The sequence below is a fragment of the Canis lupus genome, chromosome 5, assembly GCF_048164855.1.
Source record: "Canis lupus baileyi chromosome 5, mCanLup2.hap1, whole genome shotgun sequence".
In the NCBI taxonomy this organism is placed as follows: domain Eukaryota; kingdom Metazoa; phylum Chordata; class Mammalia; order Carnivora; family Canidae; genus Canis; species Canis lupus.
In genome coordinates, this window is record NC_132842.1 from 55384292 (window position 1) to 55405336 (window position 21045).

Sequence of the window (21045 nt, forward strand, 5' to 3'; positions counted from 1 at the left end):
GATCGCGCCCTGGGCCAAAGGCAGGCGCTAAACTGCTGCGCCACCCAGGGATCCCACACATTTTTAATTTAAACACGGTATTATTAGTTTTAGAGGTAGAGGTCAGTGATAAGTCTTATATCACACCCAGTGCTCATTATATCAGGTACCCTCCTTAACGCCCATCACCCAGACACCCATCCCCACACCCACCTCCCCTCCAACAACCCTTAGTTTGTTTCCTATGGTCAAGAGTCTCTTCTGGTTTGTCTCCCTCTCTGATTTCATTGTGTTTTACTTTTTTTCCTCCCTTCCCCCATGATCCTCTGTTTTGTTTGTTGAATTCCCCATATGAGTGAGATCAGATAATTGTCTTCCTCTGATTGGCTTATTGCGCTTAGCATAACACCTTCAGTTCCATCCACATCATTGCAAATCACAAGATTTCTTTTTTTTTGGTGGTGGAATAGTAGTCCATTGTATACACACACACAAATAACACACACACACATCATATCTTTATCTGTTCATCTGTTGATGGACATCTGGGCTCTTCCCCTAGTTTGGCTGTTGGGACATTGCTGCTATAAACATTGGGGTGCAAGTGCCCTTCAGATCACTATATTTGTATCTTTGGGGTAAATAACCAGTAGTGCAATTGCTGTGTGGTAGGGTAGCTCTGTTTTCCAGAGTGGCTGCAGCAGCTTACATTCCCACCAACAGTATAATAGGGTTTCCCTTTCTCCGCATCCTCACCACCGTCTGTCGTTTCCTGACTTGTTAATTTTAGTCATTCTGACTAGTGTGAGGTGGTATCTCAATGTGATTTTGATTTGTAGTTTTCTGATGCCGAGTGATGGGGAGCATTTTTTCGTGTGTCTGTTGGCCATTTGTATGTCTTTGGAGAAATGTCTGTTCATATCTTCTGACCATTTCTTGATTGGATTATTTGTCCTTTGGGTGTTGAGTTTGATAAGTTCTTTATAGATTTTGGATATCAGTCCTTTATCTGATAAGATATTTGCAAATGTCTTCTTCCATTCTGTAGATTGCCTTTTGGTTTTGTCAGCTGTTTGCTGTGCAGAAGTTTTTTCTCTTGATGAAGTCTCAATAGACGAAGTCCTAGTAGTCCATTTTTGCCTTTGTTTCCCTTGCCTTTGGAGACATGTCTAGCAAGAACTTGCTACAGTCAAGGTCAAGAAGGTTGCTGCCTGTGTTCTCTAGGATTTTGATGGATTCCTGTCTCATATTTATATCTTTCATCCATTTTGAGTCTCTTTTTATGTCTGGTGTAAGGACTTAGTCTAATTTCGCATGGCTATCCAATTTTCCCAACGCCATTTGTTGAGAGACGTTTATTTCCATTTTTTCCATGGGATGTTCTTTCCTGCTTTGTCAAAGATGAGTTGACCATAGAGTTGAGGGTTCATTTCTGGGTTCTCTGTTCTGTTCCATTAATTTGTGCATCTTGATGATCATGATCTTGTAATGTAGCTTGAAGTGAGGCATTATGATGCCATCAGCTTTGGTTTTCTTTTCCAGGATTCCTTTGGCTGTTCATGGTCTTCTGGTTCCATACAAATTTTAGGATTATTTGTTCCAGCTCTGTGAAAAAGTTGATGGTATTTTGATAGGGATTGCACTGAATGTATAGATTGCTCTAGGTAGCGTAGACATTTTAACAGCATTTGTTCTTCCATGAGCATGGAACGTTTTTCCATTTCTTTGTATCTTTCTCAATATCTTTCATGAGTGTTCTATGGTTTTCTGAGTACAGATTCTTGGCCTCTTTGGTTAGGTTTATTCCTAGGTATCTTACGGTTTTTGGTGTGGTTGTAAATGGGATCGATTCCTTAATTTCTCTTTGTTTTGTCTCATAGTATATAAATGCAACTGGAAGATATCAGACTTTTAATTTTTTATGGAAAACCACACTCCTTTTTTTTTTTTTTTTAAGATTTTATGTATTTATTCATGAGAGACTCAGAGAGGCAGAGACACAGGCAGAGGGAGAAGCAAGCTCCCTGTGGGTACCAATGTGGGACTCCATCCCAGGACCCTGGGATCACAACCTGAATCAAAGGCAGACACTCAACCACTGAGCCACTCAGGTGCCCAGAACAACCTTTTTCTCTTCATGAAATTTATACCACTTATTTGCTTTATCGTGAATGGTAATTTCTTCAGAGTAAAAACCTTTATAGTTTTAATGTTAGATTGTTCCTAAGTTCAGTATTGTCTTGTTCCTTTTGTTGTCAGTAGCATGTTAGGTTTATATATCTATTTTATTCTTATTTGCCTTTGTAGAATTGCACTTAAGATTAGTCTCTAGCATATATCTTTCATTGAACTCTTGATATGTATATACCTAATTTTCTTTATAATATCCAAGTTTATATTGGTTTTAAGCTTCCCAATTCAGAATTCAGATTCTTGTTAATTATTAAAATATTTTCCAGGAAAATATTTTTAGCTGTTTAGGGGTTGTTTTGGGAGTTATACCTATTCTGTTGAAAGTCAAACCTTGTCTTTCTGATTTGGCAGATATGAATAGATTATTTTGAGATCCTATGACATGGCTGTCTGTAAACCCTTTTCCATAAATGAAAGGCCTGTGATGGAAGAACAGATTCTGGCTTTCAAGCTTGGTCTTGAACCAGAAGGGCCAACGATATCATGACCATTGTATATTTGCTCATGCTTCAGAGCCCAGTTGAAGATACTTGTTTAAAGTGACTTTATGAAATCCATGTTTAACTACTTTCATTTTTTTGGTATCTAGTTGTTTCTTTGAAAAATTACATGAAGTACTATGATGCTACACACCAGAATCAATTAAAGTTAAAAAAAATATTAGTATTACTGTAAAACTATTTCCCAGACTCTACAGAAAATGGAAATTATAAAGGCTTTTGGAGTTTTTATATCAGCATGTGATTTCATTCTAAGTGCTTGGTTTTAGGGATCCCTGGGTGGCGCAGCGGTTTGGCGCCTGCCTTTGGCCCGGGGCGCGATCCTGGAGACCCGGGATCGATTCCCACGTCGGGCTCCCGGTGCATGGAGCCTGCTTCTCCCTCTGCCTGTGTCTCTGCCTCTCTCTCTCTCTGTGACTATCATAAATAAAAAAAAAAAAAAAAAAAAATTAAAAAAAAAAAAAAAAAAAAAAAAAAAAACTAAGTGCTTGGTTTTAAAGCCAATTTATATATAGTTGTTTGAAAATAGTATTGGTTTGTGTTCAAAATTGTTTGATATAACAGCTGTTACATCAATAAGGAATATTCTGATTTTGGTTTTTCATCATAATTTGTGCTTCATTTTAGAGATGAACCTAAAAGTTCGGTTCCTAGTCCAGCACATTTGGTAAGAAGGCAATTCCAAAAGGTTAAGCCAAATTTGGGAAGAGCACATGGTAAGAAAGAGGAACCAGACATTGGAAGAGACAGAGCAGATCAGAGTGAGGCAAGGAAGCCAGAAAATAATTTGCTGCAGCCAAGGGATTCTGACACCCATCTTCAAAAAGTAAGTTTGAAAAAAATACTTTTTTATCATTGGGTTCTGTTTTGTCAAGATCTTAAGAAGAAAATTTTTAAGAATACAAATTTTGTTTTTTGTACTGTAAATTTTATAAAAATAGAATGACCTTCTAATATTATAAAAAGTTAGAAACCAGTCACACGTGTGTGTGTGTGTGTGTGTGTGTGTGTGTATAAGCTTAGAGCTTTAGGCACAGCTACTGAACCAAATTATCATAGAGATTGTTTCTATGGTAACATTAGCTGTTTCTTCTTAAATTTAAGGAAAAGGCTGGTTTTCTGATATCTTCGGAAGTTTCAGCAAGAAAAGATTGTATAGATTCCAAAGAGGCTAGTTTGGCAAAAAAAAATGCTCATTCAGAAGCTGGACCATCAGGAAGTGTTGGAGAAAAAACTGGAAGAGATAATTCTGTGTCTTTAGTTGTTGAGGAGCAATGTGTCAGTAAACTATCAAGGTAAAGTTTTATTTAACAAATACTTTCAGAATAAGAAATAAAAATAACTTACTCTTTATAGATATCCTACCTTAACTTATTGATAGAGTAAAAAGATCTGTTAACAGAAATGTAGATGGTTTTTTATTTACAGGTCTGTTCCTTTCCCACTTAGGATTTTTATTTACCTAAAGTTTACCTTTTTCTGATGTTCTTAGGAAGATATTTCTTTCCTACATTTACAGTTTCTGGATATTAAGTGTATTAGACATGAGCAGAAAAACCTGACCAAAGTAGTATCTATTCCCTAAATAATTAAGGTGATAGTTTGATTTGGGCCATAAACATAGGTGAAGGGTACTCATGTTCTATAGTTTTTAAGGGGAGTGAAAAGGAACTTAAATTCTAAAAAACAACTTTGTTCTGATGGATTTTCTGCCTTCCCTTCTTTATTTTAACCTGGTCTGTTTACCCACTAGGATACACCAATATCACTTTTTGATCCCATATTCTGTTTTACTGGATCATTTTCCTTTTCTCATTTTCTTCTAATAATTTCTAGTCTCATGTCTTATCCTCATTTAAATAGCAAGGAAAAAATGGCCCCAGAATTAAAAACTTACTATGAAAAATGTGTAGGTAGAACTAAGAATGAACTCTGAATAAGAAACTAGTAGTAATAGTACATTTCTTTCTTCATTTCACAGAGTAACTTTGACATAATGGATTGTGGGTGTTTTCATTTTAATGGCTTGAAGTGGGACTTCTTTCTAAGATTTGGTTTTCATTACAATATCTTTCTCCTTGTGCCTGTAATGACTATACTGTTATTTTGATTAAACGTCCAGCTCTCCACAGCTGTTAAAAGAATCAAATTACTCTAAAATTGGTCTGGAACGAAGAACAACTATCTCCTCTGCTTCAGAGTGTGAGGTAGATCATAGTGGAAGGAGAATGCATCGCAAGATGAAACCAAGTGTCACCAGAGGGCGTGGATCTAAACGAGTTCGAAGTAAGACCTCTAAGAAGGAACCTCGTGCTTCTAAGGCCACGCTGGTGACTCTTCGGGCTTCACAGGAAGAAGATGAAGATGATGCTGAAGATTTTGAGCCTGATTATGAAGACGAAAGTTACCATCTTGCCCCAGAAGAAGTAAACAAAGCTCCAGTGTTTGTTCCCATTGGTCTCAGATCTCCAGAACCTGTTTCTGCTCAAATAGAGGAAACAATGGAAGAGGTGGTTTGTTTTTTTGAATTCTTGAAACTTTGTCTTTTTTTCTTATAGTGTGTCTTATAGTATTGTTTCTTCTTAGTGATTATTTTGATTTGAAAAGTTTGTTCTCTAAATAACCTCTACTGTATGTAATTTATTTGAGGCCTGGTGGATAGCTGAAGGAATAAGTAGAAGGAGGCTCCTGTGGTTACTTAAGCTTTATGACCCAGGCCCACTGTGAGGTAGTATAATAATAAGGAACAATTAGTTTCATTTAATATGTGGAAGTTGATTAATCTACTTTCTGATTAAGTTCTCTTTTTCATTTTGACAGGTGTTTTTTGTTAACTATCTGATAGGCTGAGGCTAAGTTTTAGTTGGTAAAGAAAGTAGAAGGGACGTATTACTTTTTTTTCTTTTTTTAATTGTGGTAAAATACACATAACATAAAATTTACTATCTTAGCTATTCTAAAGTGTGTAGTTTAGTGGTATTAAGTGTATTCATATTATTGTGCTGCACCATCACTACCATCTATCCACAGAACTTTTTTGTCTTGCAAAACTAAATCTTTACCCATTAAACAATATATTCCCATTACCTCCTCCCTTCTTGCTTATGGCAGGCACTATTCTATATTCATCTTTAGGACTTTAGGTACTTCATGTAACTAGAATCATACAGTATCTGTCCTCATCCATGTTGTAGCATGTGTCAGAATGTTCTTTCTTTAAGGTTGAATGATATTTCATCATGTACTATGCCACAGTTTATCTTTTCATCTGTCAGTGGACAGTTGAATTGCTTCCATCTTTTCGGTACTGCAGAGAGTGGTGCTATGAACATGGGTGTACAAATGCCTTTTCTAAACCCTGTTCTCAGTTCTTTGGGGCATATACCTAGAAGTGGAGTCACTGTATTATATGGTAAAGTGTACACCGATTTTTACTCTTTTGAAAAACCTCCATACTGTTTCCATAACAGTTGCATCATTTTCCCTTCCTATCAGCAGTGTACAAGGTTTCTGATTTCTCCACATTCTTCTTTCTTCTTTCTTCTTTCTTCTTTTTTTTCCCCCGGAGTAGCCATCCTAATGGATAGGAGGTGGAGGGACATAATATTTTAACTTATTTTGTTAAAAGAGCTCCTTTTTTGGCTTCTTGGATCTAGTATTCCAGCTTTGTTTCTGCCTCAATTTTCAGTAAATTACTCGGCTTAAAGAGCAGCGCAACTGCATGTCTTCTGTATTAAGGATTTGTGATAATTTCTGAGTCATTTGCAACAGAATTTGGAGCTGAGATAGTTGTGATGATGATAATAAAAGAAGTAGGAGGGATCCCTGGGTGGTGCAGCGGTTTAGCACCTCCCTTTGGCCCAGGGCGTGATCCTGGAGACCCGGGATCGAATCCCACTTTGGGCTCCCGGTGCTTGGAGCCTGCATCTCCCTCTGCCTGTGTCTCTGCCCCCCCCTCTCTCTCTCTCTCTCTCTCTCTGTGACTATCATAAATAAATTTTAAAAATTAAAAAAAAAAATAAAAGAAGTAGGAAACTTAAACCAATTCAAGTAATGTTGAATCCAGAAGTAATAGATTATTGAATCTGTAAGTTCATATTTATGGTAAATGGAAGTCCACAGCCACCTTTATTTATTCACTGTTAATAATCACAAGGACAGCTGATTACTACTGCATAAAAAATGATTTAGCTGTATGTTTTGTGTTTTACAAATTTCATTGGTTGAAAGGCATATTGTTAAGTGAAAGAAGCCAGTTGCAAAAGAATCACATATAATTCCATTCACATGAAATGTCTTAAACAGGAAAATCTGTAGAGACAGAAAGTAAATTAGTGGTTTGGCTTAGGGATTTGGAGATGAGGGGTTAAGAGAGTGATAACTGGGGACGCCTGGGTGGCTCAGTGGTTGAGCATCTGCCTTGGGCCCAGGGCGTGATCCTGGAGACCCGGGATGAAGTCCCACAAGGGCTCCATGTGAGAAGTCTGCTTCTCCCTCTGCCTGTGTCTCTGCCTCTCTCTCTGTATCTCTCATGAATAAATAAATAAAATCTTTAAAAAAAAAAAAAAAAAGTGAGGGCAGCCCAGATGGCTCAGCGGTTTAGCGCCGCCACCTTCAGCCCAGGGCCTGATCCTGGAGACCCGGGATCGAGTCCCACATTGGGCTCCCTGCATGAAGCCTGCTTCTCCCTCTGCCTGTGTCTCTGTCTCTCTTTCTCTCTGTGTCTCTCATGAATAAATAAAAATAAATAAAATCTTAAAAAAAAAGTGATAACTAATGGATATGGGGTTCTTGAAGTAATGAAAATGTTCTAAAAGTGGAATATCTACAATATTTCCATTTATCATTCATTCTCAACTCTTCAGAAAAATTTTTTTTCAAGTCACTTGAACCTTTTCATTGATCCCAGGTCTATAGAGTAGTAGCAAAGATTTTCTCTAATATTTGCTCCTGAAAAAAGGACGCATAAGTGTTACTATAGTAATTATATCATGAAGGCAGATTTTCATTCTTTTTTTTTTTTTTTTTTAAGATTTTATTTATCCATTCATGATAGTCACACACAGAGAGGCAGAGACACAGGCAGAGGGAGAAGCAGGCTCCATGCAGGGAGCCTGACGTAGGATTCGATCCCAGGTCTCCAGGATCGCGCCCTGGGCCAAAGGCAGGCGCTAAACCGCTGCGCCACCCAGGGATCCCCAGATTTTCATTCTTGACTCTTTACTTTGTTTCTGTTGAATTGTACTTTTTTTTTTTTTTTTTCAAGATTTTATTTATTTGACAGAGCATGAGCAGGGGGAGTGGCCCACAGAGGGAGAGGGAGAAGCAGGCTGCCATTGAGCAGGGAGCTTGATGCCAGACTCGATCCCAGGACCCTGGGATCATGACCTGAGCAGAAGGTAGACGCTCAACCACCTGAGCCACCCAGGTGCCCCTGAATCATGATTTTTTTATACTTCTCTGTTAATAAGGGAGTAAGAGCCAGACTGTCTTGTATACAGTCAGGAGATAAATCTTAGTCCTTTAGTCCCCAGATTATAGGGGCCTTTGACCAAAAAGACTACTAAATGAGTAAATGTGAATGAATTCATTTTTTTCTTTTTTATGTCCATTGCTGTGGCTATCCTGGAGTTGTGGGAGAGGATAGTTGCCTTGGTGCAAGGGTGGGTTTCAACTTCTCTCTCTTAAACCATTGAGGAATGTATATAGTTAGATAGTTGCATGTCTGTTTTTCTCGGATTGTGAGTTCCTTGAGAGCAGAGACCAAACTTGCCTTACTCAGCTTTGTATCCTTGTATCTATTGCCCTCTAGTTTTTAGAAAGCACTCCATAAATAGATTGATGAGAGAAATTATGGGTAAGTAGACCAAAGTGGGGATAGTAGAAGTGAAATGCTAGGTACTAAGAAAATTGCCTTGGAAATTTTGCCTACTGTTTGTAAGGATCACAGACCCTTTGAAAACCTTAAATGTTTTAACTTTTGCCAAGTTGATGTCAATCTAAGAATTACTGTATTTCATTTTTAAATTGTGTATGAATGTGGATTGTTTCTTCAGTTTAACACTTTATTTTATCTTGTCATGGTGTTTTACTGACTGTGGTATGCCAAAATGAAATAATGAAACTTCTTGTTTTTGACAGCTTGAAATAACCGTGAACGCACCAGATATAGGATGCATAGCTGTTGTTGAACATCCACTCTCAAACACAGATGTGACTACTCAGGAAATGAAAGAAGAAGAAAGTTTAAAGGCATTATCTGTTGTAAGCATCCATTTTAATGTGTTTTGTTTTAACTCTTTGTTTTATTTCAAATGAATGGAAGTTTATTTTGAAAGCTTTAAGTTGGGCAGCCCCTGTGGCTCAGCGGTTTAGCGCCGCCTGCAGCCCGGGGTGTGATCCTGGAGACCCTGGATCGAGTCCCACGTCAGGCTCCCTGCTTGAAGCCTGCTTCTCCCTCTGCCTGTGTCTCTATCTCTCTCTCTCTCCTCTCTGTGTATACTCATGAATAAATAAAATCTTAAAAAAAAAAAAAAGAAAGCTTTACGTTTACAAACCATTCTTACTATAATTTCTGTCATTATAGGGAGCCATAGTAGAAACTGGTGAATAATCATGGATTTTGTATTTCGCTTGAAAGTATTGATTTTTGGTGTATGCATGAATAACTCTTAATATCCTTATAAACTGAGGTAAAGGTTCTGTTCCATTAAATCCATATTAAATACAAATTACTTAAAATATATTTAGTTGCATTTTGTTTGGTACTCTTCCTTATTTGATTAGTATTTATCTTGTTTTTGGAAATGAAGACTGGGAATTACACTCTTTAACAACTATTAAGATACAACTCACACACCATATAAGTCACCCATTGAAAGTGTACAATTTAGTGGGTTTTGGTATATTTATAGATATGTGCAAACATTGTCATGGTCAATTTTAGAGCATTTTTGTCACCTCAGAAAGAAACCTTGTGGCCACAAAGTAGTTGCTCCCTATTTCCTCCTACTGGTTACTAGATAACCAGTAATTTACTTTTTGTCTCTATAGATTTGTCTGTTCTGGATGTTTCATATAAATTAACTCATATGGTATGGACTTTTGTGCCTGACTTTTTTCACTTGGCATAATATTTTCAAGATTCAGCCATGTTCTAGCATGTATTAGTACTTTATTCCTTTTTTTGGTCAGGTAATACTCCATATGGATAATACCACATTTTGTTTATCTGTTCATGTATTCATGAACATTTAGGTCATTTCCATCTTTTGGCTATTATAAAGAATGCTACTGTAAACATTTATGTAGAAGTTTCTCTATTGACAGTACATTTTCATATTTCTTGGATACCTTCCCAGGAGTGTAATTGCTGGCTCATATGGTAACTCTGTGTTTAATAATTTGAGGAAGTAGCAAACTGTTTTCCAAAGCTGATGTACCATTTTAACATTCCCACTAGCAGTGTATAAAGGTTCCAATTTCACATCCTTGCAAACACTTTTTATTTGACTTTTTGGATCTAGCCATCTTTAGTGAATATGAAATGGTACCTTCCTGTGGTTTTGATTATTTGCATTCCCTAATGGCTAATGACATCAAGCATGTTTTCATGTGCTTATTGACCATTTGTAGATCATCTTTGTAGAAATGTCTATTCATAGCCTTTTCCCATTTTTTAAAATTCATGGTTTGTCTTTTTATTATTGAATTGTAAGAATTTTCTTACATTGTCTGGATACAAGTCTTTCGTCACTTACATGTTTGCAAATATTTTCTCCTATTCTGTGAATTGTCTTTTCATTTTCTTGATGGTTCACTTTATTTATTTATTTTTTAAAATTTTTATTTATTTATGATAGTCACAGAGAGAGAGAGAGGCAGAGACACAGGCAGAGGGAGAAGCAGGCTCCATGCACCGGGAGCCTGATGTGGGACTTGATCCCGGGTCTCCGGGATCACGCCCTGGGCCAAAGGCAGGCGCCAAACCGCTGCGCCACCCGGGGATCCTGATGGTTCACTTTAAAGTACAAAATTTCAAGCACCCGAGTGGCTCAGTAGTTGAGTGTCTGCCTTTGGCTCAGGTCGTGATCCCAGGGTGCTGGGATCGAGTCCCAGATTGGGCTCCTCACAGGGAGCCTGCTTCTCCCTCTCCCTTTGTCTCTGCCTCTCTCTCTCTTTGTCTCTCACAAATAAATAAGTAAAATCTTAAATAAAAAAGTTTTTAGTTATGAAGTCCAGTTTATCTTTTTTGTTTCTCATGCTTTTCTGTAATATCTAAGAATTCTTTGTGAAAGCCAAGGTCCTCAAGATTGACTCCAATTTTTCTTCTATTAGTTTTACTTATTTTTTATTTTTTTAGAGAGCACGCCTGCCGAGTTTGGGGGGCAGGAGCAGAGGGAGAGAGAGAATCTTAAGCTGGATGTAGAGCCTGACATGGAGTTCAATCTCACGACCCTGAAATCATGACCTAAGAAATTAAGAGTCAATGCTCAACTAACTGAGCCATCCTAATAGTTTTATAGATTTTCCTATAGTTTTTTTTTTTTAATCTATAGTTTTTTTTTTAAAGATTTTATTCATTTATTCATGAGAGATACACAGAGAGAGAGAAGCAGAGACACAGGCAGAGGGAGAAGCAGGCTCCATGCAGGGAGCCCGACGTGGGACTTGATCCTGGGTCTCCAGGATCACACCCTGGGCTGCAGGCGGCGCTAAACCTCTGCGCCACCAGGGCTGCCCAGATTTTCCTATAGTTTTACATTTAAGTCTAATCAATTTTGAATTAAATTTTGTATATGGTGTGAGGTTAGAGTCCTTCTTCATTGTGTGTAACTGTACAGTTGTTGCAGTATTTCTTTGAAAAGACTCCTCCTCCATTGAATTATCTTGGATTCGTGTCAAAAATCAGTTGACTGTATATCTGGATTCTCAGTTCTATTCCATTGATTTATATGTCTATCCTTGTACCAGTGATGCTCTATTGATTATGGTTGCTTAATGTTTTGGAATTAGAAAGAATATGTCATCCTACTTGATTCTTTGTTTAGGATTGTTTTGGCTGTTGTGGAGCTCTTGGCAATTCCATATGGATTTTAAAAACTTGTCATTTTGGCACATTATGTAAGATTCTGATTAGGATTACATTGAATCTGTAGATCACTTTGTGGCGGGGGCTAGTCCCCTCTTCACAATATTGTCTTCCAATGAATGAACATGAGTTTTTGCCCATTTACTTAGGTTTTGATTTTTTTCAACAGTGTTTCATAGTTTGCACAGTATAGACTTTGCACTTCCTTTGTTAAATTTATTATCAAGTATGTTATTTTTGATACTGTTGTGAATGGAACTGTATTTTCAATTTCGCTTTCAGGTTCTTTATTGCAAATGTAGAGAAATATGATTGATTTTTGTATATTGGTCTTACATCCTGGAACTTTGTTGAACTCTTTAGTTCTAGTAGCTTTTTTAGTTTATTCCTTAGACTTTTCTACATATAAGATCATGACATATGTTTAACAGTTTCCACTCCTTTATAATCAATAATATTGAAGAACTGTAAAAATCATGGTTTTTGAGACAGAACATATATTTGGGAAAATATGTAAGACATTGTTTATCTTTTCCTCTTTTAGGAAGTGAACACAGGTGAACATATCCAAGATGAAACAGGTAACTGTTAATAAGGGAACTGCTAAAACTACTTGGATAACACTAACAGGGTGATTTTGTATTGGTATTTGTTAGCAAATGAATCATTTTACTGGAGAGTTGAACAATATGTTCCACTGTTGAATGTGTTATATCCAGGAGAAACTTGGAATTCTTGGAATAATTATGAAGTGAGTTAAGAATTAAATGTTTAGTAAAGAAATATTACTTATTTCCTCTATCTGCACAGTTGTACTTTCTTTGAAGGTAGGAAGTTACTTAATGAGAAGGAGGCATTTTCAATGAGTAAAAGCTAACAATCAATGATTTCTTTTTTGTAGTAACAAAACATTGCCCTAGTAAGACATTAGTGGTATGGAGGATATTGAAACTTGTTGCTAGAGGATAAATATTTGAATTAAAAATGTTTTCTAAGTAAACAAACTTCAATTTTCAGCTTCATTTTTCTATTTTAATGTTGGTATATTTCCTCACAAGGTACCAATGATGGAAGCACTGAAGCTGCTATAACTTTACTTACAATGGGAGATCTAGTGTTGCAGTCAGAGATCGGTACAGAGCAGAGTGATGGTAAGGATGAAATATAAGTCCTACCAAAAAAAGCCTTTTATTTTTAAAGATTTTATTTATTTGAGAGAGAGAGAGAGAGAGCACGAGAGAGTGAACATGAGGGGGAAGGACAGAGAGAGGGATAAGGAGGCTCCCTGCTGAGCAGACAACTGGAAGCAGGACTTGATCCCAGGACCTTGGAATCATGACCTGAGTCGAAGGCAAATGCTTAACTGACTGAGCCAGCCAGGTGCTTCAAAAAAAGCCTTTTTTGGCTTTTAAGAAATTATACCCACATTTGACTAATAAGGCAGTATCTGCTTTTTACATTTGGCATAATTTTGTTTTTTTCCAGAAAAAGGTAATATGTGTGTATTGATCCATCTAACTTACCCCTTTAGATGTAGTAGCCACCATTTCAAAGTAGTACACTTGGTTTATTTTAAAAAAGTTTTATTCCTGGAATAATATAGTGAGTCTTACACTTTATTCATCATAAACATGATAAACATAAGCATCATAAACATGGGTTAACTGATCTCATTGGTCACTGATCACTTTATACATGTTTACTTTAGCAAAGGAGTTCCTGCTTTGGATTGTCTTCACAGTTACCTGACAATCGAATATAGTATGAAGGGACAGTAGCAGTCATTGAAATAATCTAGTTGTGACTATTCTGTTACTTTGTACTGACCCAAAATATATGTCAACCCATAAGTATTAGACTAACCTTACGGAGAAGTTATTATCTTTACTGTCTGAGGACCCTTCTAGTTTACGTATACTAAATGGATAGTTATGCTAATTATATTCGTCCTCATTATTTTGTCTGGAGATGAGTTGCCTGCCATTTATTTGAGGCTTTAGACTTCTAGACCCATATCTATATATTTATCAAGGAGTTTTCTCGTTGGTTCCTTATATAGACTTATTTACTCTCTCATGTTTGTTTTTTTGTTTTTGTGGGGTTTTTTAATTTATTTTTATTTTTATTTATTTTATTATTTATTTTTATTTATTTACTTATTTACTCTCTCATGTTTGTTTTTTTGTTTTTGTGGGGTTTTTTTTTGTTTTTTTGTTTTTTTTTGAGTAAATTATACACCCAGTGTGGGGCTCAAACTCATGTCCCCAAGATCAAGAGTGACATATTCTACCAACTAAGCCATCCAGGTGCCCATATATAGTTCGTTTCTCAATGACAGAGTATTACTTTGGAGCTTGTCACAAATCTTTAGAAAATAATATGCAGGTTTTGAAAAATTTTAAATGAAGATAATCCTACCTTGAAACTTATTTGAGGCTATGTAGTTACTGAAGGTAACAGATTCATTTTTCCTTATAATAGCACAAAAATTATAGTCTTTAAGAATTATTAGGCTTAGAACAAGTCAAATCTCTGGCATAAAATATATGATACTATATTTAAATTTGGAGCCAAAAAGAGTAAACTTTAAAAATAATATAGAATTTTACAGTTGCTTAATGTAGAGGGATTTATTTTCTTTGGACACCTACTTGTATTGGGTCATTTTTAATTTTCTCTTTTTTTCTGTAATAGGAGTATGCGTACTTCTTGATGTTCATTCAAAGGATAAAAGCTGTGTTCCTTTTAGCCCACATAATGTAAATCACAAAATTATTCCTGAATGTCAGGAACTTTCTTCAGCTGTCAGTACTACATCTCCATCATCATTAGAAGAAAACAAGATTGTATTGGAAGAGCAAAGTACTAAAGAAGAAACTGATTTAGTGGAGAAAGTAAAGGAGAACGCTATATCAATCAGGTTTATTTTGCTTTCTTAAACTCTTGAGTTTTATAGTATGCAATTAATAAATACATTTTTAAAAAAGATTTTTATTTATTTATTCATGAGAGGCAGAGACATAGGCAGAGGGAGAAGCAGGCTCCCTGCAGGGAGCCTGATGGGGGGACTCCATCCCAGGACCCTGGGATCATGACCTGAGCCAAAGGCAGATGCTCACTCAACCAATGAGCCAACCCTAATAAATACATTTAAACCAACTATCAATTTAGTTAATAGCTTTTGAGTAATACTTGTATAAGTATGAAGTAGGCACTGCTAATTTCTCAGCCTTTAAAGTGAGGATTGGCTGGTTTGATTTCAGTGTAATGGTTTGCATTTTTTTTTAAAGATTTTATTTATTTATTTGAGAGTGTATGAGCATGAGCAGGGAAAGGGGGACAAGTGAGAGGGATAAGCAGACTCCCTGTTAGCAGGGAGCCTGACGGGGGGCTCGATCCCAGGACCCTGGGATCATGACCTGAGCCTAAGGCAGATGTTTAACCATCTGAGCCCTCCAGGTGCCCCTGGCTTGCCTTTTTTTTTTTTTTTAATTTATTTTTTTAAAATAGACTCTACACTCATCATGGGGCTTGAATTCATGACTTTGAGATCAGAAGCCACAGTGTCTACCCACTGAGCCAGCCAGGCACCCCTACTGGTTTGCATATTAAAGTCAATGCAATGTGTGCATCTTTGAAGCTTTAGTGAAACAGTTTTATGTAAATATACTCTGTTTTCCAAATTTGGTCCAGATTCTCTTCCCTTCTCTAGACTTTTTTTTTTTTTTTTTTTTAAGATTTTCTTTTCTTTACTCATGAGAGACACCGAGAGGGGCAGAGACACAGGGGGAGGGAGAAGTAAGCTCCTTGCAGGGAGCCAGATGTGGGTGGGACTCGTGCCTGGACACCTGGATCACACACTGAGCTGAAGGCAGACGCTCAACCATTGAGCCACCCAGACATCCCCCTTCTAAATTTTGAATAAAATTACTGCTGTGTGTTTTCAGCATTAAAAAATGAACACTTAGAGATACTGTGGCACCTGAGTAGGTGACATATAACTATCATAATGTATGAAATGAGATGGAGTTCTTACATGGTTGATGAATTTTTCTCTCTTCCCCTCTTTTTCTAGGAATACAACTTCTGATGTGACCAGTAATTTGAGAATGAGAAGTAGATTTCCCAAGCCTAAACCAAATCTTAAGGCTTTGAGAACGAACAGGTTGAATGTTCATCAGGAAGTTCCCAATTTGTTTGTAAACAGAGGAGAAGTAATAGAAAGTCAAAGAGGTAAATTTTATTCCCTTAAATAGCTACAAAATTACTTTTACAAGAGAAATTGCATTAACATTTCAAGTGGAATATTCGGTTAAAGTTATCTTAATTTAGTATTAAAAGTTTCAAAATGGAGAGTGAACTATAAGATAAACACCAATAATTGCATCAACTAGCTTCATTATCATTTTGTGTTTTGTTGACCCAAAATAACACACGTTTGAACTGCATGAGTCCACTCTTCGTGGCTTTTTAAAAGTTTTTTAAAAATCTATTCATTTGAGAGAGAGAGAAAGCACAAGCAGGGGGAGGAAGAGGCCGAAGGAGAGGGAGAAGTAGACTCTGTGCTGACTTGGGAGCCCACTGTGGGGCTTGATCCCAGGACCTGGAGATCATGACCTGAGCCGAAGGCAGATGCCCAACTATCTGAGCCAACGACACACCCCAGATTTTTAAAAAGATTTTATTTATTTATTTAGAGCAAGAGTGGAGGGAGCAGGAGAAGGAGAGGGAATATGAGAATCCCAAGCAGACTCCATATGGAGTGTGGAGCCCCATGTGGGGCTTGATCTTGACCCTGAGATCATGACCTGAGCTGAAATCAAGAGTTGGATGCTTAACTGACTGAGCCACCCAGGTGCCCTTATACATGGATTTTTTTTTTAAATAAATGCAGTATAGTATTATAACTGTATTTGCTCTCTTCCTTATGATTTTCTTAACATTTTATTTGTTCTAGTTTACTTTATTGTAAGAGTACAGTATCTAATATACTTAACATGCAATTATGTGGTGGTTGACTATTTATGTCACCAATAAGGCATCTGGTCAATAGTATACTATTAGTGGTTAGGGTTTTTGAGAATCAAATATGCAGATTTTTATACTGCATGAGAGGTTTTCTGCACTCAAACCCCATGTTTTTCAAGAGTTAGCTATATTTACTTGATTAAACATTTTCTTGTGTATTTTTTTTTGTGTACATGAATATTCAAGCAAACATTTTTTTTTTAGAAAGATAAACGTGTGTGGCAAAGAATAAGACACTGTCCACAGGTTTAAAATTTAATAAACTTTGGTTCCCAGTCCCCTAACCTTATATCTAGTAGTAAACTGCCTTTATGTTTTTATTGTAGACTTCCAAAAGTGTTTTATACGTATAAGCATCTAAATGTGGGACCGGGTACATAGATACATTCACACGCACATATATACACACACATACATGTATAAAAATATATGTGTATTCTTTTCAGAACAAAAATATAAGCATACTATATCATACATTATATGTTCAGCACTTCTGTTTTATTTTAATTAATTAGCTAATTTTTAAAAGATTATTAGAGAGAGCAAGCATGGGATCAAGAGGCAGAGGGAGAGGGAAAGAGAGTCCCATGCAATCTCTGGGCTGAGCATGGAGCCCTACACAGGACTCGATCCCATAATTTCAGGAGAATGACTTGAGCCAAAACTAAGAGTCAAACACTTATGCAACTGTGTTAGCCAGGCACCCCTTGTTCAGCTCGTAAAAATAACCGTTTTACTGAGATAATTCTATATAGTTAACCCATTTGAAGCGTATACTTATGGTGTTTAAAAGTTATGTAACCTTCACCATTAACAGTTGGAGCATGCACTCCCCATATCCTTCAACCCTTTTCTTTTTTTTTTTTTTCTTCAACCCTTTTCAACCCTAGGCAACCAATAATCTACCTTCTGTAGCTTTGCCTATTTGGGACATTTCGTTTAGATGAAATCATATAATATGTGGCCTTTTGTGTCTGGTTTCTTTTACTTAGCATATTTTCAAGGCTCATCTATGTTGTAGCATGTGTCAAATAGTCCATTTCTTTTTCTTGCCAAATATTCCATTATATAAATATACTACTTTTTGTTTACTCATTCATCTGTTGATGGGCATTTAGGTTGTTTTTTATCTTATGGCTATTAGAAGTAATGCTGCTAAGGACACTCGTGTAAGTTTTTGTGTGGACATAAGATTTCATTTGTCTTGGATTTATACCTACAAGTGGAATTGCTGGATCATATGGTAATTCTGTATTTCACTTTTTGAGGAACTGCCATACTGTTTCAAAAGAGGTAGCAATCAAGAAGCTTGGGTGGCTCAGTGGTTGACCACCTGCCTTTGGCTTAGGTGGTGATCCCAGGGTCCTGGGATCAAGTTCTGCATTGGGCTCCCTGCATGGAGCCTGCTTCTCCCTCTGCCTGTGTCTCTGCCTCTCTCTCTGTGTTTTCATGAACAAATAAACTGTTTTAAAACACAAAACACACCAAAAAAAACCCCGAAAGTAGCAACATTCTGTATTTCCTTTGGTTTTCTTTTTAAAAATATTTTTTTGTTTTATTTTTAAGTAATCTATACCCAGTGTGGGGCTTGAACTTGTAACTCACATCAAGAATCACATGGTCTACCAACAGAGCCAGCCAGGTACCCCACCATTGTCTGTTTTCACCAACATTCTGTGACGGTTTCAGTTTCTATATCCTCCTAGACACTTGTTATGAGATATGCCAGGGGACTTAAACTAGTATCTCATTGTGGTTTTGATTTCTATTTCCCTCATGGCCAATGATATTGAATATCTTTTCATGTGCTTATTTATTTTCTTTCTTTTTTTTTTAAGATTTTATTTATTCATGAGAGACAGAGAGAGAGGCAGAGACACAGGCAGAAGGAGAAGCAGGCTCTATGCAGGGAGCCTGATGGTGGGATTCGATCCCTATCCTGGGTCTCTAGGATCACACCCCGGGCTGAAGGCGGCTCTAAACCACTGAGCCACCCAGGCTGCCTTTTGTGTTTTTTTTAAATTGAGTTCTTTATATAGTAGCACTCTGTATTTAAAGATTAGTATATTTTAAAAATCTTTCTGTGTGATCACCTAGTGCTTTCATTTTTTTTAATAGCCTCACTGTCTTGTGATGTACGTGTGGAATCCTACTCCTATACCAACCCCCACCATCTGCCAAGAGCCCAACTCTTTTATGTGCTAGTAAGAGCAGGACAAACAGTGCACTTAATAAGTTATCTAGATTGTCTTAAGCCCTGTAGGTAGAAGATCTGGATAGTTAGCATCATCTTTTCCCTACTTTGTGGTTCCTGATGTCTGGAATTTCCTTTCAACCAGGAACTCTGATGATTCAGTTAGTTAATTCATTACTTACTCTTAGTTCAGAAATACCCAGAAGCTATTTCAATGTGCAGGCTGAAGTTACCTTTTATATTTTTATTCAGTTTTTTAAAAATTTGAGTGTGGTCGATACACAGGGTTACATTAGTTTCAGGTGTACAATGTGGTGATTCAATAAGTTTGTATGTTATGCTATGCTTACACAAGTAGAGCTATCATTTCTCACTATATGATGCTATTACAATAACATTGACTGTATTCCCTATGCTATGCCTTTTATTCTCATGACTTATTCATTTTATAACTGGAAGCCTGTATCTTCCACTCTTTCACCCACTTTATCTATTCTCCTACTTCTTCCCCTCTGGAAGCCACCAGTTTGTTCTCTATTTGTAGATATGATTATGGTCTTCATTTGTTTCCTCACTTGCTTTTTTAAAGATTCCATATATGAGTGAAATTATACCGTATTTATTTCTCTGACTTACTTCACTTAACATAATACCTTCTAGGTCCATCCATCTATAGCTGTTGTCACAAATGGCCCAATCTCATCCTTTTAATGGCTTTGTAGTATTCCTGTTGTTTCCCATTTTGTGTAGATATCCCATCTTCCTTATCCATTCATGTGCTAATGGACACTTGGGTTGCTTCCGTATTTTGGCTATTGTAAGTAATGCTACAGTAAATGTCGGGGTGGTACATATATCTTTTGAATTAGTGTTTTTGGTTTCTTTGTGTAAATACCTACTAGTGGAATTTATTGAATGATATGGTATTTGTATTTTTAAGTTTTAGAGAAACAGCCTTACAGTTTTCCACAGCAGCTGCACCAATTTACATTCTCACTAATAGTACACAAGATGTCTTTTTTTCTACATCCCTATCCACACTTGTTATTTCTTGTGTGTATGTGTGTGTGTTTGTATTTAGCCATTCTTGTTGTGATATCTTGTGGTTTTGATTTGCGTTTCCTTGATGATTAGTGATGTTGAGCATCTTTTCATTTGCTGTCCATCTGTATGTCTTCTTTGGAAGAATGTCTATGCAGATCCTATGCCCCCCCCCCCCTTTTTTTTTTTTAACTAGGCTCCACTCCTAGAATGGAGCCCAGTGCAGGGCTTGAACTCATGACCCTGAGATCAAGACCTGAGCTGAGATAGTCAGACATTTAACCAACTGAGCCACCCAGGTGCCGCATCTGTGCCCATTTTTTAATCAAAATGTTTTGTTTTTTGCTGTTAAGTTGTGTAAGTTCTTTATATATGTTGTATATGAACCCCTTATCAGATATGCCATTTGCACATTTCTATTCAGTAGTTGACTTTTCATTTTGTGAATGATTTCCTTTTCTGTAAAGCTTTTTATTTTGATGTAGTCCCAATAGTTTATTTTTGCTTTTGTTTCCCTTGCTTCTGGAGACATATCTAGATAAATGTTGCTATAGCTGATGTAAGAGAAATTATTGCCTGTGGTTTTTTCCTAAGATTTTTATGGTTTCATCTCACATTTAGATCTCTAGTCCATTTGAGTTTACTTTTTGTGTGCAGAGTTAGAAGGTGGTCCAGTTTCATTCTTTGGCATGTAGCTTTCCAGTTTCCATTTCCATTTACTGAAGAGACTGTCTTTTCCCCATTGTATATTCTTGCTTCCTTTGTCCTAGATTAATTGGCCATATAGCTGTGGGTTTACTTCTGGACTCTTTTTTTCTTCCATTGATCTACTTTTGTGTCTTTATAATACTATTTTAATTACTATAGCTTTGTAGGATATCTTGAAATCTGTGATTGTCATACTTCTTAAGTTTGTTTTTCTTTTTCAAGATTACTTTGAGTCTTTAGAGTCTTTTGTGGTTTCATACAAATTTTAGTGTTATTTGATACAGTATTGTGATAATTGCTGTTGATATTTT

The 21045-nt window shown here is 36.7% G+C and overlaps 1 protein-coding gene across 4 annotated transcripts in view; it reads left to right on the top strand.

Moving 5' to 3' along the window:
- BDP1 (BDP1 general transcription factor IIIB subunit) overlaps nucleotides 1-21045 on the top strand; it is an 89353-nt gene that overhangs the window by 50121 nt on the left and 18187 nt on the right. For all 4 annotated transcript variants that reach the window (XM_072826746.1, XM_072826745.1, XM_072826743.1 and 1 more), the window contains exons 23-30: nucleotides 3300-3498; nucleotides 3777-3967; nucleotides 4795-5182; nucleotides 8814-8936; nucleotides 12308-12344; nucleotides 12822-12914; nucleotides 14458-14683; nucleotides 15839-15996. In XM_072826746.1, the coding sequence (XP_072682847.1) occupies nucleotides 3300-3498; nucleotides 3777-3967; nucleotides 4795-5182; nucleotides 8814-8936; nucleotides 12308-12344; nucleotides 12822-12914; nucleotides 14458-14683; nucleotides 15839-15996 (1415 nt within the window). The remainder of the gene's footprint in view (nucleotides 1-3299; nucleotides 3499-3776; nucleotides 3968-4794; nucleotides 5183-8813; nucleotides 8937-12307; nucleotides 12345-12821; nucleotides 12915-14457; nucleotides 14684-15838; nucleotides 15997-21045) is intronic.